This window comes from Mus pahari, chromosome 13, assembly GCF_900095145.1.
Source record: "Mus pahari chromosome 13, PAHARI_EIJ_v1.1, whole genome shotgun sequence".
Classification (NCBI taxonomy): Eukaryota; Metazoa; Chordata; class Mammalia; order Rodentia; family Muridae; genus Mus; species Mus pahari.
This window is the reverse complement of record NC_034602.1, coordinates 56,196,628-56,217,106: the sequence shown is the minus strand read 5'-3', so window position 1 is coordinate 56,217,106 and position 20,479 is coordinate 56,196,628. Positions and strand designations below refer to the sequence as shown.

Below are 20,479 nucleotides of genomic sequence, written 5' to 3'. Positions count from 1 at the left end.
TTATAAAGCATAAAAGCTGAACCACAAAATTTGGCAACTCATCATGCAAGGCCATGTGCCTTTTAGAAGACTACCGAGTATCACGGCAGGAGTGTGTGTGAATGAGGAAGTCGTGGTGAAGGTGAAGAACCTTTCATAATAACCTTTGCTTAATTATAAATAAGAGTCCCAAGAGAGCTACATAAATTACTTCCTGTCTACACTCCATCACCTCCTACTAGGCTCCAACTCCTCCAAGGTTCCCCTCCTTCTCCACAGTCTGTAGATGAGAGACTAGACTTCAGACACATGAACCCTTGGGTGATAAACCACATTCAACCACAGCACACTCCATGGGAGAGATCCACATGGCAAGGAATCAGGACTTAGAGTGGATAGTGTGATTCTGTATAGGAAAAGAAATCTGCAAGGAGCTGAACTCTACCAACCACTACGTGAGTGAGCTTAGAAAGGGCCTTGTGGGAGATTCTGAGGCAGAGGCACCCCAAGAAGCTGCATTTGAATTCCTTGTCAACAACAATGAAACCCTGATGTTTTAAGCTCCTACATTTTGAGATATTTTGTTATGCAGCAACAGCTGACAAATACATCACATTTCCAACTGTGTGTACAGTACAGACAAGGAAGGTTTATCCATGTGCCTAAGCAGATGTTCCAAGATTATTTCAGTCAGTGCGGCCTAATTCAGACAGTACACCAGGGCGCTGAGGTATAGACTGTATAGATATACACCAGGGAGCTGAGGTAGACTGTATAGATATACACCAGGGAGCTGAGGTATAGACTGTATAGATATACACCAGGGAGCTGAGGTATAGACTGTATAGATATACATCAGGGAGCTGAGGTATAGACTGTATAGATATACACTAGGGAGCTGAGGTATAGCTAATGGTTCACAGAATAATTTTCCCGGTGGTGATACTAGGTAGCTATTGATAATGCAGATTCTCTGAAGAAGAGATACTCTTAGGATCAAATCAAGTTTGGGAAATTTCAACAAAAGGATTTCATCTTAATTGAGATTTAGTCAGGATTCCTTTGGAAACTATTTAATATATCCATTAAAGGTATATCCATTAAAGCTTTAGACTCAGGAAGCCTGACTCTGAGTCCATAATTCTCTAGTTCTTAACATCTATCAGCATGCATGCATAAAATAAAACTTCACAAACATACTGACTGTAACCACAGAGATGATAATCCATTTGATACCAAAGGGGAAAACATATTTCCTTTAATAGCTAACTTATTCATCTTAAAGAAAAAAAATTCCTAGTAAAAACAGATTTGTGTGTGTGTGTGTGTGTGTGTATGTGTGTGTATGCAAATGTGGAAGTTTGTGTGCTCACTTGTATCTGGGTGCTGTGCATGTGTATGGATGCATGGGAACAAATAAAGGTTTTTGATCCTTAAAACATAAAACTGGGGGCTGGAGAGCTGGCTTAGTGGTTAAGAGCACTTGCTGCTCTTGCAGAGGACCCAGGTTCAGTTCCCAGTGCCCACATGATGGTTAGTAAACATCTGTAACTCCAGTTCCAGGAAATCTGACACCCTCTTCTGACTTCAGTGGGCACCAGGCATGCACATGGTATACATACATAACTGCAGGCAAAGACTCATACACCAAAAATAAAATAATATCAGTATCTTTAAAAATGTGGAATTATAAGCACATTCCACAGTGACTTAAATAAACTTTTATACATTAATTTGACATAAAACTGTTTATCACAAGGAAAAATGAACATCTCACATAGAGAGATGGTGGCGTGTTACCTGTCTTATTGTGTCGCCTTCCTGGTTACTAACTGTAATCATTTTATCTTCACCTCCCAAAGCAAGGAGATTCTCTGAATTCCAACATCCACATGTGATTTTCTTAGTATGCTTTCCTGAAAAAAAAAAAAAAAAGAGGCAATTTTTGCTGACATGAGGACTTCTCAAAATGGATAAATAAAAAAATTAGTGATGCTAATCTTATGTGCCATGGGACTGAACAGACACGGGGTTCAACTCCCATGAAAGCCCTTAGTGTCTATGCAAACTTATATCAAATACGTCATCACTAAGCTAGAAATTGAAATAATGGTATATAACAACTCTTTGTCTGGATAATATACACAGGCCTTAGCAGGGAAAAATGTTTTCCTCTATAAATTTTGTTGATTTATCACAGAACCAAACTTGTAGTATCTTAAAAGAAGAAATCCCAAAGCAATAAAATTCTCTTTACTATTGTCTGATAAAGCCTTGCTGTAAGCTGACTTACAATGCCAGTCTAACGGTTCATGGATAACTGCAGTGTAGTTCACAGTAACACTGAGGTACAAATGCAAATGGCTTAGTGTGTTAAGAGGGGAATCGCCTCTCTACTGCTGAGGTGGAGATTAAGGGATAACGGGGGGACACACATGTGTGTTCAGTGCAACTGCAGCCATTTTCCCTGCGTTTTCACCTGAGGTTGGTTGGACATAAGGGCTCAGGACCACAAGCATAGGGAAGGTCCATCTGCTATGGGTGAGAGGAGACACATTATGAGGAGACTACAGGAAATTAGGCAGAAAATACAAGGCCATCCCATGATAGTAACCAGGGGTGGTGGTAAGACACTGCACCCTGGGCCTAACTGGAGGGGACACCTATGACACTTTCTGAACAATCAAGAGGGTTTTGGAGAGGTTAAATTTGGAGTACTCACGGTATCTCACAGGGGTGGGTGGGTGGGCGGGAGGGCGTTCAGTAAGAACTTGCAGGTGTGAATCTAGCCAACAGGGGGGAGAGGTACAGATTCAGGGGTTCTCGGGTTATGGGGAGTGTTAAAATAATGGTATATAACAACTTTTTGTCTGGATTATATAAATAGGTCTTAGCAGGGAACAATGTTTTCCTCCACAAATTTAGTTGATTTATCACAGAACCAAGCTTGTAATAAAGGAAGCAAATCCTAAAGCACAAAAGTGAAGGGAGCGCTTAGGGAAGGGCCTGTAGACAGATTGTGTTTATCTTGGATTAAAGGACTCAGGGGGTGCAGCGGGAAGGGTTACATGAAGAGAGGCTGAAAGGGATCAAATGCCTTTCTTCTTGAAATATTTATTTATTTATTTGCTTATGTGTATGTGCGTGCACACACACATGGTACATGCATGGGTGCATGTGTGTTCCACAGCACACATGCAGAGATCAAAGGACCTTTGGGAATTGGTTCTCTCCTTCACCACGTGGGTTTCAGGGATTGCATTCATGTTGTAAGGTTTGGCACCACGTGCCTTTACCTGCTGAGCCATCTCATTGGCCCATAAACTCTTCTCTTTACCAAGGAAAGGGGGAAGAAACCTTCCTTTTTTCTGATACACTGTCACACTGCTCAAAACTCAGGTTCAGCACACAACATCAGTAAGAGCAGTTAACATGAGCTTAGAGTTCTCTGGTGACCTAATGGGCGTAATGACCTAGTACTTCTCATCACTCTGGTGACCGAAATGGGAGACTGGCATTATTTAATTAAACTGTCATAACTAACGTGTGTGCATATCAGAACACTGCATAGCAAGAAACGCCAGCATCTTGTTGAGCTCAAAGGCACAGATCAGTACAACATGAAATGCATATCTGGTTACTATCCGGTGCTGGTGGATCAAGCACCCCAGGGCGGGATGACCTGATCTTAAGAACAGTTAAGAAGAGGAGCTAGAGAGAGCCCAGGGGTCTACGAGCATTTGCTCTTTTCCCGGGGACCCAACCTCGGCTCCCAGCACCCAGGGCAGAAGGTTTACAACCATCTGTAATCTCGGCTCCAGTGGGGTTCAACGCCTCTGGCATCTACACTCATGTGTTGCAGTACCTAAACATAGTTTAAAATAATAAAGACAAATCTTTTCTAAAAGGTCAAAAGGAAACAGAGCTGAGTCACAAATGCCAAAAAAGCATGAGAGAGGCAACAATGTATTTATCTAAAGGGCCTGACATGGCAATTAATTCTAGTCTTTTCAGGTATGTTTTCATATGATTATTAAGTAAAAATATAGTGCTGGACAGTGGTGGCACACACCTTTAATCCCAGCATTAGGGAGGCAGGGGCAGGCAAATCTCTGAGTTCGAGGCCAGCCTGGTCTATAGAGAGTTTTAGGACAGCCAGGGCAAAACCCTGTCTTGAAAAAAAATGTGGCAGAATCATATTCATATTAAATACAGATTACACACAACATTGTGTTCATATGACAGCCTGATATGAGAGTGACCATGCTCTGACATACTATTTCCATACACATCCAGTGTCCAAATCTCTGGGGTTTATAAATGTACTGGAGGACATTTTCAGAGATAAAGTGGGAAGCAAAATGCCTACAGGGGTCATACAATTTATATGGAAAAAGCTGATTTTTGTAACTGGGAGAAAAATTTAGTTTGGTCTAATAGATTAATGATGCTTCTATTTATCTCTCATCATTAAAAATTAATACTAAAGAGATACATGTGAAAATAATTTGAAATGACGCTATGCTCTTAATGGAAAGCACTTCCTCAAGTGTCCTGTAGGTGCCGCTATCTCCAGTGTTTCCTGCCTCCCTTAGTGGAGGGGTGCTTTTCTGGCCACCTGCATGCAGTTAGCCCTGCTCACTCCTGGGTATTCAACGGGCCAAGGCTAAGTGAACAGAGGAGGGAGGAACCAGATCACTCCATGCAAGGTCACATGGGCAAACTACTCACATTCCAAAGTCTGTGGTCAACTGGTGTTTGGAGACCAGGTGGGGTAAAGATGGATGTCCCCTATGTAAGCAGGCACTGAATGTTTTGGTTTACTTACTATGTGTATTAAAATTAGTATATGGTAGAATACAACCACACTGACTAAAGTTAACCAACAAGTGGGATCAACAGGTGTTGATATGCATATGAGCTATTCTATATCTAGAGATACAACCTGGGTGTGAGAGGGGAAATGGGTACCATTGATGTCCTGACGGCCAAATTCACAGGCTGGCCTTAACTCAGGAAATCTTATCGAGCAGAAGAGGGATCTTCTTGGACAGGTATCTAAGATGAATCAGGGAAACATTTTTCCATGCCATCTCAGGGAAATCCGAGACAATGGAACCAACTCTCAGAACAGCATTGCAAACGTGTAGCAGTGTCTCCAGGTAGAACCTACCAAGAACAGGAATCTTTCGAGATGTCTGGTGATTATAAATGAGCAGATTTCCTTTAATGGTCCCAACAGCCAGGAAACTTCCCATTTTTGACCAAAGAAGGAAAGACATTTGATCCCTGTAACATTAAGATATATATTACAGAACAATTCACAGCCATAACCCCTAAGAATCCTCTAAGAAATACTCCATGTATAACTTTAACTTCTGCTTAGAAGCTGAGATGCGACATTTTAGCTCACAAGCTTTTGGCTGTAATCCCAGCACTCAGGAGGCAGAGGCTGGCAGATCTCTGTGAGTCCGAGGCCAGTCATGGCTACATCGTAAGACTCTATCTCAAGAAAAAACAAAACAAAACAAAACAAAATAAACCCAAAACTCTCACAGCTTATGGTTTTTAGATGAAGGCTACATGCTAAAAGAATTTTGGAGATGGCAGAGAGATGGCTCAGAAGCTAAGAACACAATCTGGACCCATGTTTGATTACCGGCACCACGCCCCATGGTAGCTCACGACTGTCTGTAACACCAGTTGCTGGAGAGCTAATACCCTCTTCTGGCCTCTGAAGGCACCAGGAATACATGTGGTTCACAGTCATACATGCTGGCAAGACCATACATAGAAGGTAAAATTTATATACGATATAAATAAATAAATAAATAAATAAATAATTTAAGAGAAAAACTGGAGGCAGAATAAGATCATCGTGGCAGCAGGTAGACTCAAGATAACAACAACAATAATGTAGACTTTAATTGTTCTACAACTCCAAATTTATAAGGTGATTTGTATTACTAAGGATGGGTTTAACTATAATTATAGTAAAAATTTTAATGGAAACCGTTGGAACATGGCTCAAGACTGGAGTTAAATGAGGAGACTTCTGAGTGCCTGTGAGAAAACAGGACAGTCTTGAGACCTCAGTTTCTTCAAAACGCAGAACTGGCTTTGGCATGCTTTGCACGCTCCTCCCAGGCGCAGTGCAGAGGAGTGAGCTTACTTCAGATTATTCCTTACAGCTGGCTATGGTTACTTGTTTATATGTCTCTATGGAAATACATGTTCTTGCAATGTGTGGCTGTCTGCCCTGTGTGGTCTGTCCACCGCGTGCAGCTTGCCCCTGTGATTGTACACTTTTCTTGCATGACTCTACTTCACCCTCAGCGAAGAAACTGTCTGATGCTCTGAATAAAGTCAGCTCTTGTATGAGACTTTAGCCCACCTCAATTATTGGCTTCTTTCTCCCAGGCTCGAGTGGTGACATGAAATTTAAACACTGTTTTTTGTTTATTTTGTTTTGTTTTAAGGTAGTTTTTGAGGTCTAGGAAGATGCCTTTGTAGACAAAGTACTTGGTACTGTGTGAGGGGAGAAGACTGAATATTCAGAATTTGTGTAAATGCCTCATGGGCCTGCCTGTAATTCCAGGGCTTGTAAGACAGGAATGGGACCCCTAGAGCAAGCTGCTGACACTATCCATATCAGTAAGCTCTGGGCTCAGTGAATAAGGTGGAGAGTGATCAAGTGATCAGCCCTAGATTTACACACACACACACACACACACACACACACACACACACACACACACAAATGGCACCACACACAATTTCACAAGTAGGGGGGAGTAGCTTTCAATAACATGGCAAATTAAATTGGAGGAACCATTGGGAATTCATGACTTTAAAAAGGGTGCATCCTAGCTGAGCATATATGTTAGTGGTAGAGCACTGTATAGTTCCCAGACATACCAAAGGATTAAAAAAAGAAAAAGATTTCTGTTTGTTGCTCCACAGCTATTACAAAGCTGTTCAGAAGCAGGTAGAGAGAGCACTTTTGTCTAAAAGTTTCTTAAGTTACATTTATGATGTGAGTGTGTGGCTGTGATGCCACAGCCAGAGGTCAACTTGCAGGTGTTGGTTCTTTCTTGCCACCCTGTGGGGCCTTCAGATCAAACTCAGTTCATCAGCTTGGGGACTTTGTGCCAGCCCCAAGTTCTTGCATGCATTCTCTGACGCACAGGCTGGCTATTTCTAAGATTCTCTACAAAGGGATTGGTAACTCTCCAAAGACTAGCTCCTTCATATACTGGGGGGAAAATCACAATGGAAACTGAACAACTCTCTACTCAGTGATCACTGGTCAGGAAAAAAAATAAAGAAACTAAAGACTTTCTAGAAATTAATGAAAATGAAAGTACAACATAACCAAACTTACTGGACACAATGAAAGAAGTGCTAAGAGGAAAGTTCACAGCACTAAGTGCCTACATAAAGGAACTAGAGAGATCTCATACTAACAACTTAACAGCACACCTAAAAGCTCTAGAACAAAAAGAAGCAAACATGCCCAAGAGGACTAGATGGCAGGAAATAATCAAAACTCAGGGCTGAAATCAATAAATTAGAAATGAAGGGAACAATACAAAGAATCAATGAAACCAAGAGTTGGTTCTTTGAGAAAATCAACAAGATAGACAAGCCCTTAGCAAAACTAACTAAAAAGTAGAGAGAATATCCCAATTAACCAAATCAGAAACGAAAAAGGTACATAACAACAGACACTGAGGAAATCCAAAGAATCATTAGGTCTTCAAAAACCTGTACTCTACAAAACCTAAATGAAATAGATGGTTTGCTTGATACCACATACCAAGTTTAAATCAAGATCAGGCAAGAGATTTAAGAAGATCTATAACCCTTAAGGGAATAGAAATGTATTAAAAGTCTTCCAACCAAAACAAAGAAAAAAAAACAACCAACCAAACCAAAACAAACAAACAAACAAACAAACAAAAAACCCAGGACCAGATGGGCATAATTCTACCAAACTTTCCAAGAAGAGCCAATACCAAACACTCCTCAAATTATTCTGTAAAACAGAAACAGAAGGAACATTGCAGAACTCATTCTATGAGGCCACAGTCACCCTGATACCTAAACAATACAAACATTCAACAAAGAAAGAATTTCAGACCAATTTTCTTTATGAACTTGGATGCAAAAATACTCAATTAAATATTTGCAAACCAAATACAATAATATATCAAAAATATCATCCACCATCATCAAGTATGGTTCATCCCAGGGATGCAGGGATGGTTCAATATATGAAAATTCATCAATGTAACCTACCATATAAACAAACTGAAAGGAAAAAAAACCCACATGATCATCTCATTAGATGTTGAAAAACTCTTGAACAAAATCCTTCACCCCTTCATGATAAAAGTGTTGGAGAGATTATAGTTGATTTCATTGTGTTTAAAGGTATGTACCTTGGATTTGCATAACTAAACACAATAAAGGCAATATACATTAGCCAACATCAAATAAAATGGAGAGAAACTTAAAAAGCAATTCCACTAAAATCAGGAATAAGACAAGGATGTCCACTCTCTCTGTATCTATTCAATATAGCACTTGAAATTCTAGCTAGAACAATAGGAGACTAAAGGGGATGCAGGGAATACAAGTTAAAAAGAAGTCAAAGTATCACTATTTACAGATGATATGATAGTATACATAAGTGACCCCCCCCCCAAATCTACCAGAGAACTTGTACAGCTGATAAATACTTTCAGCAAAGTGGCTGGATACAAAGTTAACTCAAAAAAAAAAATCAGTAGTGCTTCTTTATACAAATGATGAATAGGCTGAGAAAGAAATTAAGGAAATAATACCCTTCACAATATCCACAAATAATAAAAAATATCTTGCTATAACTCTGACTAAACAAGTGAAAGATCTGTATGACAAAAACTTCAAGTCTCTGAAGAAAGAAACTGAGGAAGATATTAGAAGATGGAAAAATATCCTATGCTCATGGATTGGTAGGATTAACATAGTGAAAATGGTTGTCTTCCCAAAAGCAATCTACAGATTCAATGCAATCCACATCAAAATTCCAACTCAATTCTTTACAGATCATGAAAGAGCAATTCCCATCTTGACATGGAAAAAACAAAAACCTAGGACAGCTAAAGCAATCCTTTACAATAGAAGAAGTTTTGGAGGTATCACCACCCCTGACTTCAAGCTGTACAACAGAGCAATAGCGATTCAAACCACATGGCAGTGGCATAAAGGCAGGTAGGTTGATCAATGGAATTGAGTCAAAGAACCAGAAGTAAATCCATACACATACGGACACTTGATTTTTGACAAAGATGCCAGAATCATACAATGGAAAAGAGAAAGCATCTTCAACAGATGATGCTGATCTAACTGGATCTGCATGTAGCATGCAAAGAGATTCGTAGTCATCATCCTGCACAAAACTCATGTCCAAGTGGTTCAAAGGCTTCAACATAAAACCAATGCACTAAGTTTGACAGAAGAGAAGGCGCGGCATAGCCTTGAATGCACTGGCACAAGAGACAATTTCTTGAACGGAACACCATCAGCTCGGCACTAAGATCAACAATTAATAAATGGGGCCTCATGAAACTGAAAAGCTTCTGTAAGACAAAAGGCACTGTCAATAGGACAAAATGGCAGCATGGGAAAAGAGCTTCACCAACCCAGCATCTGACAGAAGGCTGATATCTAAAATATATAAAGAACTCAAGAAATTAGACCTCAAAACCAAAATAAACTTAATTAGAAATGGGATACAGAGTTAAACAGAGAATTCTCAACAGAAGACTCTCTAATGGCCAGGAAGCACTTAAAGAAATGTTCAACATCCTTAGCCATCAGGGAAATGCAAATCAAAACAACTCTGAGATTCCATCTTAAACCCATTAGAATGTCTAAGATCAAAAACTCAAGTGACAGCTCATGCTGGTGAGGATATGGAGCAAGGGGAACACCCCTCCATTGCTGATTGGAGGGCAAACTTATATAACCACTTTGGAAATCAATTTGTGGTTTCTCAAGGCACAGCTATATAGCTCCTGGGCATATATTCAAAAGATACTCTACCATAACACAAGAATACTTGCTCGACTATATTCATAGTAGCTTTATTCATAATAGCCAGAAACTGGAAACAATCTAGAAGTTCTTCAACCAAAGAATAGATAAAGAAAATGCAATACATTTACACAATATTACTCAGCTATTAAAAACAAAGACATCATGAACTTTGTAGGCAAATGGATGGAACTAAAAAAGATCGTCCTGAGTGAGATTAAACCAGACTCAGAAAGACACACATGGTATGTACTCACTTATAAGTAGATATTAGTCAGAAAGTACAGGATACATGCTACAATCCACAGACCCAAAGAAGTGTGGTGAGGATGGAGAGAGAAAACTGGGGAAGGGAACTGTAATCAGAGGGAGGTGGGAGGCATCTCTGGGATGAACTAGAAACCTAGGACAATGGAAACTCCCAGGAATCTATGAAGTTGACCCTAACTAAGATTCCTAGCAATGGGGGATATGGAACCTGAAACAGTCACCTCCTGTAAGTAGGTAAGACTTCCAATGGAGGGATGGGAACACCAACCCAGCCATAAAAACCTTAGATGTACAATTTGTCCTGCCAATAAGATGGTAAAAAGAGGAGCAGAGATTGAGGGAATGACCAACCAACTTAAGACCCATGCCATGAGAGAGAGCCCTACCCCTGATGCTATTAATGATATTCTGCTATAACTGCAGACAGAAGCCTAGCATAACTGTCCTCTGAGAGGCTTCACCCAGCAGTAATGGAAACAGATGCAGAGACCCACAGCCAAATATTAGGTGGAGCTCAAGGGATTTTGTGGAAGTGGGGGAGGAAAGATTAAAGGAGCCAGAGAGGACAAAGACACCACAAGAAAATCTACAGAGTCAACTAACCTGGGCCCATAGGTGCTCAATGAGACTGAACCACAACCAGAGAGCATGCATAGGATGAATATAGGCCTCGTGAAGATATTGCAACCTGATCTTCATGTAGGACCCTTAACAGAAGGAGCAGGGACTGTTTCTGACTCTGTTGTCTGCCTTTGGACCTCTTTCCCCTAACTTGTGCCACCTTGCCTAGCCTCAATAAAAGAAGATGCACTAGTCCTACTGCAACTTGATATGCCAAGGTGGATTAATATCTATGGGAGGCCTACCCTTCTCAGAGAAGAAAGGAAGGGGTGCAGTGGAGAGAGGGGGGGACTGGGAGGAGGGGGGTGGAAAGCTGCAACTGGCATGTAAAGTAAATTAATTAATCAATTAATTAATTAAGAAGAAGCTATTTCACAATCCTAAGATCTTTATTCTTTTGTTTTTACTTTAAGACAGGGTCTCTCTGCATTTTCCTGTTTGTCCTGGAACTTGCTATATAGACTAGGCTGGCTTCGAATTCACAGAGATCTGCTTGCTTCTGGGGGATCAAAGGTGTGTGCCACAAGTGGCCATGGCATCTTTATTCTAGTTAATGGGAGGATTACATATACCAACCATAAAAAGAATGGGGTTTTTCTTTCATAAGAAAATCTAAAGAGGCATGGTGGTTTAGGTTTGTAATCCCAGCACTTAGGAGGCAGGGAATCAGAGTTCAAAGTCATTCTTTAGCTTCACGTCAGCTTGGGTTATATGAGATCTTGCTTAAAAAACTCAAAATCAAAACAAAGTGACAACAACAACAACAAGAACTCATGGTCAGGCATGGTGGCACACAAATACCTTTAATCCCAACTCTTAGGAGACAGAGGCAGGCAAATCTAAGCCAGCCTGGTTTATATAGTAAATTCCAGGACAGTCAGGGCTACATCATGAGATCCTGTCTCAAAATGAAACACCAAAAAAGACAACTTAAGAAAAAAAAGGGGGACTCATCATTTGGAGACATTTGAAGTGTCTCCAAACTTAAGGCAGTAAACGCTCTCAGCATTAAGAGGACATTCACATTTCTCAGTGTAAACTTCAGAAATAATTAGAAGATGACAATCAGTAACATTGCTCAGTGAAAAATTTAAAAATAACTACAAAGTTATTTTTGTGCTAATTACACAAATTTGACCAGTACACAATACATGCAACTGTTAAATACCATATTATATCCTAGTTAAAATTAATTACTGACATTAATAACAATGATATAAAATGACAGAAGTGCCAAGATCACCGCTTAAATCACACCAAAGGTAGCCGTACCTCATGCCATTGTCCAGCTGGCTGGTTTTATTTGTGTTGGCATCCCACAGATAAATGCAACTAGACTTCTCAGCAATCACTGCCAGGATATCGCCATCTTTATCCCAATCCATGGTAACACAGTTGCTTTTGGAAAAGAGAATGCTATTACTGTCCAATTCTCAAAAGTCAGACGGAAGAAACAAACACAACCGCCGACCCAGGACTTCCTTCTATGATCCACCATGATGTGGAAGCACAAGCCAAAGAAACCCTTTCCTCCCCAACTTGTTTTTTCGGTCATGGTGTTTTATCATAGCAATAGAAACCCTAATAAGCCATAAGTTGGCATCAAGATAGTGAGGTACTGTTGTGACAGACATAACTACGCTGTTTTGGAGAGGATTGTGGAAGGGCTTTGGAACTTCGGTCTGGAAATGCCATTGTGTGTTCAAAGCTTGGTGAGGTGTTCTGTGGGTGTGTGGAAGATAAGACTTTAAAAATAAATACAGATGTTAGGAGGCCTGGCTTCTGCAGTTCCAGAGGGAAGCTGGAGAGTCAGGAACTTTATCTGGGAGAGTGCACATCCTAAGTCAAGCTTAGCTGAGGCTGGAGTCAGCTGAGACTAACAGAATACCAGAGCCACTAAAGTGAACCCTTTGCTTTGCTGGTGAGCAGAAGCTGAGAAATTAGCAGTGATGTAGAAGAGACCAGCATCATTGAGGTACAATCTTCTGGAGGTGATCCCTCAGCACACAGAAGCTGTGTTCCAGAGGCAGCTAAGGTCGTACCTCGTGTCAGCAGCAGAATTTGGCAATGTAAGAGTCACCGGGTGGTACTGAGTTTGAAGGTATGAAGGGGTCATGGAGAGAGCGGTTAAGACTCCGCACTATGAGAAGTCAGAAGAGGCCGTTGGTGGAGCTGCAGCCTCAGCAGCAGTTGAAGGCCCAGGAATGAAGGGGTCAGGAGAAGCCGAGGCTTGGTACCATGAAGAGAGCCCAGGAGAGGCTATTGGTGAAAATACAGCCCAGTTACAGCAGAGATGCCAGTATCATGGGATGGACATGAGGAAAAGCAGCAGCAGTGGAGTGGGCCCTGGCTGAGCTTAGAAGACAAGCTGTGTGTGCCAAAGAGGGAGGGGCCAGAGAAGTGACCCAAGGACTTTGGAGGAGCCCAGCAGGTCATAAATGGATCCCAGTCACTGGATATGGAGTTATTTACAGTTGGAGTTTGGTTTTCCTTTTATTTATTTTCCTTTTATTTGACTTTGTGCCCTGGTTTTTCCTCCTGAAGTAAAAAGTAATTTATCTTTTGATTTTATAGGACCCCACAGTTAAGAGAAGTTAGTTTTTTTAAAACTTTGGATTTTAGGGCTGGGGAGATGGCTTAGCAGTTAAGAGCACTGACTGCTCTTCAGAAGGTCCTGCGTTCAAATCCCAGCAACCACATGGTGGCTCACAACCACCTGTAATGGGATCTGATGCCCTTTTCTGGTGTGTCTGAAGACAGCTATAGTATACTTACATATAACAATAAATAAATCTTAAAAAAAAAAAAAAGACTTTGGATTTAAAAAAGACTGGATATTTTAAAGAGAATTTTTAAAGGTTGTGGGATTTTTTTTTAAGTATGTAAGATGCTTTATATTGTGATGTCTTTATTAATGTGTGGTCTTAGGGATGAACAAGGAGGGAAAGGTTATGGCTTAACAGTGCTGCGTTTGTGTGTCAAGGGGCCAGTTATACAGGCTAGTTTTATGTCAACTTGAAACAAACATAGTCATCAGAGAGGCTAGAGCCTCAACTGAGAAAATGCCTTCATAAGGCTGGGCTATGGGCCAGCCCCTAGAGCATTTTCTTAACTAGTGATTGATGGGGAGGGTTCAGCCCAGTGTGGGCAGTGCCACCTCTGGGCTCATGGTCCTGAGTTTTATGAGAAAGAAGGTTGAGAATACCTTGGAGCAAGCCAGAAAGCAGCGCCCCTCCATGACCTCTGTGCCAGCTCTGGCCTCCGTGTTCCTGCCCTTTCTGCACTTCCTTCAATGCTCAACAGTGATATGGAAGTGTAAGTCAAATAAACCCTTTCCTCCCCCTTGCTTTTGGTTATGGTGTTTCCTCAGAGCAACAGTTACCCTAACTAAGACAGTCAGGTACCCACCATTTGGTGGAACAAGTGAGTAAGATCAGGAGTTCAAGGCTATCCGCAGCTACATACTGAGTTCAAAGCAACCATTTAAAAACAAAACAAAATAATGTATGTGTATAAAATATATAATGTATAGATATAAGTTTTTAACTTTATAATTTCTCCAATTCTCAAAACCTAGACTTTTTCGTTTATACAATGCTGTTTTCCATTTGGACACTCTTTGCTCTTGGGTAGCTGCTAAGACATACTTTGATTTATATTGAGGTTGGCAATTATCTTATTTTACAAGTGGTTAAGGTGTGTTTAGGAACTTTAATTCCCTTTAATAGTCTTAGACATTTTGGGGATCATAGAAGTGCAAAGTTTTCAATTTACTGACAAAATTATCATTTGCCAATTTAGGACTGACAAACAGCATTTTATTTGTCTGGAGATCCTCTCTGGTCAAATCCAACTAGGATGAATCTGGCTGCAGAGTTCAGATGCGGTCCTTATGCCAGCAAAGCAGGGTTCCCTGAGATAAGCAATGAAGCTCACACGATGTACTGGTTGCCTCCTTCTAGGCATCATCACTAAGTAACTATTTTAATCCCACTTCCCAACATTCGGGAATCAGAAGCAACACTGTGGAGCGTGGGAGATGGAGAAACACTAGCTTCGGAAGGACGAGGCAGGCAGGCAGGAAAAGTCAGGAGGAAAGCCACCAGACTTGGAAAGGTGGGCAGCAGATGAAGAAAAGCACGGAGGGCAGCGAGCCAGTGCGAAGCAGGGCAGCAGCAGCCCACTGAGGCAAGGGAGTCTCCACGTTAGTGACTGCTGAGTGCCTGCGCTACACTGAATTTACAGTGATTTCCCAACAGCCCAAGATGTCTTCATTCTCTAAGTAACTTTTTTCCAATGATGTACTGGAGAGAAAAGACCAAAGTAGATACAGTTTGGGTATTCCTAATGGGAAAGTCCTTAATTTGTCATTTTTTTCTCATTTTCATACATAGGGGGTACGTGTGCATGCGTGTGTGCGTATGTGTGTGTGTGTGCACGCACACACACATGTGTACAGGCTTCAGGTGAGTCACTGTTCTCTCCTCACCCTGGCACTTATGTGTTCTCGGGACTTGAACCCATGTTTGTGTGCCAAGTGCTTTAACCACTGATCCACCTCGCCAGCCCCTTATTCTGGACTCACTTATCATACTGACATAGAGCTTCCCTGGGAATATTTATGTATATAGATACAAACTCCAACTCAAGTGCCCCACACATACTTCACTAACTTTGGCCTAAAGAAAGTAATCCTTTTTATAGTTAAAGAAAACAAAAAACGGAGATGGGGCGGTTCATTTGGTTTATATTTTTATTTTATGTGCTTTGGTGTCTTGCCTGCATGTATGTCTGGGTGAGGATGTCAGATCTTGGGCTTACAGACAGCTGTGAGTTGCCATGTGGGTGCTGGGAATTGAAGCTGGTCCTCTGGAGAGCCCTAACCTCAATCTGATTTAATTTTAAGACAGTAATTTTCTTTTGAAATCTTTCAGACAACAAAGCTTGAAGTTTTCAATCCAATCCTGTACTCACCCAGGCAAACTAATTTCACTTCTTTTTTGGCCATGGCGATCAAAGATTTTAACAATATAATCAGCTCTGAAATCAAGCAGAATAAAAAAGTTATTTCAATATTGCTCTTATTTATCCATGCATTTAAAAATTAGGCTCTATCTCAGTTGATGTGAGTGTTCTCTCATGGTAGTTTTATAATTTGTATTTTAAAAAGTTATGATAGAGGAAAAGGATCTTTAAACTATATTAATGGGAGTGAATAATTCTTTCTACTACAGATGGATCACAGAAGAATTTATACAGAAGAGACAGTATGGGCACAGATATTAATAGGAGTGAATATTTCTTTCTAACTACAGATGGACCACAGAAGAATTTATACAGAAGAGACAGTATGGGCACAGGTTAGGTGTGGACACATACACACACAGCCACTATTTCAAACAGCCACTCTTTTCTTACCCTGTTACTGCGAGGTAGTTTCCTGATGATTTTTGCCAGGCAAATTGTATTGGAGCACCAAGCCAAGACTTTTCTAGCAGGGAGAAAACGCGCTAAAAAATAAATAAATAAACAAATAAACACAAGTTTTACAATTTTAAAAAGATGCTGTGTTGGCCAGAAAAATATGTCAAAGTTTAATCATGCAGATATGCAGAAAGCAGAATGAGTGATGTTTATTCAAAAATAAATAAATAAATAGCTAAATAACAGTGTGGGCCAGGTATGGTGGCTTACACCTTTAATCCCTGCACTTGACAGACAGAGGGATCTCTGTGACACTGAGGGCAGCCTGGTTCACACAATGAATTATAAGCCAGCCAGGGACAGAGTAAGACCCTGTTTCAAAACAAACAAACAAACAAACAAATTAATTAATGATAACTGAACAAAACAAAATCATCATCAGTCAAATGTAAGTAGTTGGTGCAGCAGAATGGACTTTGTGATGGTTAGCTTTAATTGTTGATACAACCTGGAAGCATCTGGGAAGAAAGGGTCAACAAGGGACTTTCTACACTGGGTTAGCCTACCTTAAGTTACTTGACTTGGGAAGACCTCCTGTGGAAGGCACCATTCCCTAGGCAGTGGGTTCTGAATTATATAAGAGAAATGATCTGAGGCCAAGCAAGCAGGAATGCATGCATTTATTTCTCTGTATGTGTGACTGAGAATGTCATGTGACTAGCTCCTTTATGAGCCACTGTGCCCCCTTGCTTGATAGACTGTAACTGGAAACTGTAAACTGAAATAACCTTGCTCTCCTCCATCCTTTCTGTCAGGTTACTTTATCACAGCAACAAAATGAAACTAGAACAGACTTCAAGGCAAATGAGAGATGATCTCAGAACTCTTTTTGTTCTTTTGCTTGACTGGTTTGAGACAGGGTATCAATATGTAGCTTTGTCTGGGACTTGCTATTTAGAGCAAGCTGGCCTCAAACTCATAAAGATCCACATGCCTTTGTCTTCTGGGTGCTGGTATTAAAGGTGTATGCTTTTTAAATGTTTTCAATTATTAACTTTATAAAAATATGTCATAGTGCTTTATGCATGCTGAAAGAATTTCAACATGAATTTATTAAATGTGACACAGATTTGGGGGATTAAGTTGAACAAAATTACTATTTAAAAGCTTGGATAGACCTAAGATGCTTACAGTCCCTTTAAAATTATCTTCTTTTACTCACTACTTAAACCTATTTCTTCGTCACATATTTACATTGCATATTTGCTGGGCAATATGTCACTTGGGAAACCTTTACATTGATTCAACCTACTGAGGTCCTTATATCTGCATTAGTCGTAACTCTAAAATATATGTCAGATTTCAAAGACTATTAGAAACACAAATAATAGCATGGATAATTTGTTTGTTTTCAGATAGGGTCTCTCTATATAGCCCTGGCTGCCCTAAAACTCACTATATAGACAGGACTAAGCTCAAACTCACAGAGATCCACCTGCCTCTAGCTCCAGAGTGCTGGGATTAAAGGTGTGGGCTGATTCATTGATACCAATGAATGCTGGCCTCATTGATACTTTTTCTGTTAGATGCTGATATAAATTTTGGAGATACTGGGCAAAACAAACTGTATCATCACAATCTTATCTGTTTCTTTAACAATTTTATTGTTGCTATAAGTTAAAAATTTGAAATTTCATTGACTTATATCAGACTGCTACATTCTAGAATACCCAGGAACATGACCCTAGATGAAAAATATTAGATTTAAATCCTGAAGATTAATCAAGCACACCCTTATCTAGGTAGATACAGCTTAGATACTGTGGCTGAAGACTCTGAATCTGAGTGGCAACACAACTCCTCCAATGCTATCTGAACATATTCTGCCCATCTCCTGAAAACCTATGTCCTGGAATCGCAACTTGCTAGAGTTGCGCTATGATGCCCAGCACACACAGGTTTTGTCCGGCACATACACTCACGTATTCAAGAGCATCTTATTTCTGCAACTGAGGGAATACATCGACCTGACTCTATTCCTGTCATGGCAGATCTGTCTTGGGCTGTGATCTAGTTAGTTTACTTCCGCTGAGTTATAGCTGCTCTAGGTACAACTCTCAGAGATAAAAGTTACAGCTTTCCTAGAAAAGCAAAAATGTTTGCTTGTTGCAGGTCACCGTTAACTGTAAAGAGAATAATAGTATTTACTCTTTTCTGACACTCCAGAAAGTGAATCATGCAAAGTTATCTGCCAATTCCAATGGACACACAAGAGCTACAGTGAAGCTTTAGGAAAGCTGAAACCATTTTAAATACGGGATAGGTACCTCTGAGGTAAATCACAAGAGTGCAGCGGCTGCCCCTGTGGAATTCACAACAAACCCAATCTGAAAACCTGCGTGCAGTGGAGGACGCACACAGGTGTGCAGATTTCTCCATCACGTGTTCTAGCGACCAGGGCTCTGCACACCGGACAGGTCACAGGGCAAGTAATTCTTGATTACTATTTTAGAGACCTTTTTTATTCTCCCTAGGGCTCTGGGCCAGTGGCTTGGTTTGCCCAGGATTAAGCTACAAGAAACGAGGCAGCTCGCGATATCGGTAGTTCAGGCATACTCAGAATCAGGCTTCTACCAGATTCCAGAGGGCACAGGCCTCCCTCAGCCCTCTCTCCGGAGCTTCCTTTCCCTGCAGCCCTTCAAGCCCATCATCCCCTCCCGCCCGCTCCCGGGGCGCATTCCCCTATCCTCAGCACTTCCGCGGAGGGATAGGGACACAAACTCCTCAGAGTCGCGCTCCGAGAGCTTAGGAAATACAGAGGCGGCCGCGTCTTCTCAATCCGCAGGCACTTGTAAGTTATTTACCTTCATTTCAAAGGCTCCAGCGACACCCCCGATCTTGTAAGTGCGCAGGCGCAACAGAACTCCCCCGCCCCACTACCGCGTTCTCGTCACCCAGGAGACCGTGCAAACAGCGACCAATCAGCGAGCGTGGGGCGGGGCTGCCCTGGAGCCCTCCTTTAAGAGAGATGGGCAGGACGGAAAGAGTCACGTGGTGGGGGTGGCGCTAAGCCCCGGGAAGTTGAATGCTGCGAGGTCTGGTCAACTTCCTGCCTGAGCTCTGATTGGATGAGGCTGCGAGGCAGGCGGGCCCTATGGACAGAAAGGGTCTTGAGCTGTGTGAGCAGAAACCACAGGCAGAGGAGCGGATGTAAAGGAATTCCAGGAAAAAAGCTGAACCCAGAGGTTGGCAAGTAGGAGGCGGAAATTGGCTCATGAGCCAGACAGCTTCTACAAGATCCACATGTAAAAGGCTTGGAGAAACTAATGTATCCTCACTTTTTCTTTCTTTCTTTCTTTCTTTTTTTGTTTTGTTTCGAGACAGGGTTTCTCTGTGTAGCCCTNGCTGTCCTGGAACTCACTNTGTAGACCAGGCTGGCCTCGAACTCAGAAATCCGCCTGCCTCTGCCTCTGCCTCCCGAGTGCTGGGATTAAAGGCGTGCGCCACCACGCCCGGCTTCCTCACTTTTTCATGCAGGGTTTTTATTTTTGATTTTGCCCTAATGGAGATGAGGTATGAGAAGTCGTTTTCTTTCAGGACCATTAAGACAATTTTAGCTACTGTGGTCGGGGAGGAATAGTTGAAAAAAATTAAAGAAAAGAAAAGAACTCGCCTGTAGAATTTGAGCCTGGTAAACAAGAGGTTTAGCGGAAGCTAAGCTAAGCATTAGCAGTTGGCTGGAGGGAGGGGAGTGGGATTCAGCACAAGCAGTAAGTTTAACAGTAGCTAAGGTACGCTAGCTGTGCATCATGACCTCGGGTTCCTAGAATAGAGTTGGGTAATTTTTCACAGGGATTCTCATCCATGAGATAAAATTGTAGTCAAGCCTAAAATGGCCTCAGCAAGAATACAAGATGGAGAAACTTCTGTATTGTCTTGCTCTGTCACAATAGTAACAGGCTGATGGAAAACAAAGCAAGAAAAAAAAAAAAACCCTACATGGTTGCATCAGTAGCTATAATAACAAAGCATTTGACAAAATTGAACATAAAGCAAAACCTCAAAATTCTCAAAAAACAAAACCCAACAAGCAAAAGCAAGA

At 41.2% G+C, this 20,479-nt stretch overlaps 1 protein-coding gene across 1 annotated transcript in view; it reads right to left on the bottom strand.

The window, feature by feature from the left end:
- Wdr19 (WD repeat domain 19) overlaps nt 1-19,300 on the bottom strand; it is a 59,203-nt gene extending 39,903 nt beyond the window's left edge. The window contains exons 1-6 of the mRNA XM_029544952.1: nt 19,242-19,300; nt 16,372-16,463; nt 15,928-15,993; nt 12,226-12,351; nt 5,153-5,268; nt 1,780-1,895 (exon numbers count right to left, since the gene is read on the bottom strand). Of these exons, the coding sequence (XP_029400812.1) occupies nt 1,780-1,895; nt 5,153-5,268; nt 12,226-12,351; nt 15,928-15,993; nt 16,372-16,463; nt 19,242-19,247 (522 nt within the window). The 5' untranslated portion in view covers nt 19,248-19,300. The remainder of the gene's footprint in view (nt 1-1,779; nt 1,896-5,152; nt 5,269-12,225; nt 12,352-15,927; nt 15,994-16,371; nt 16,464-19,241) is intronic.
- Between the last annotated feature and the right edge of the window lie 1,179 nt (nt 19,301-20,479).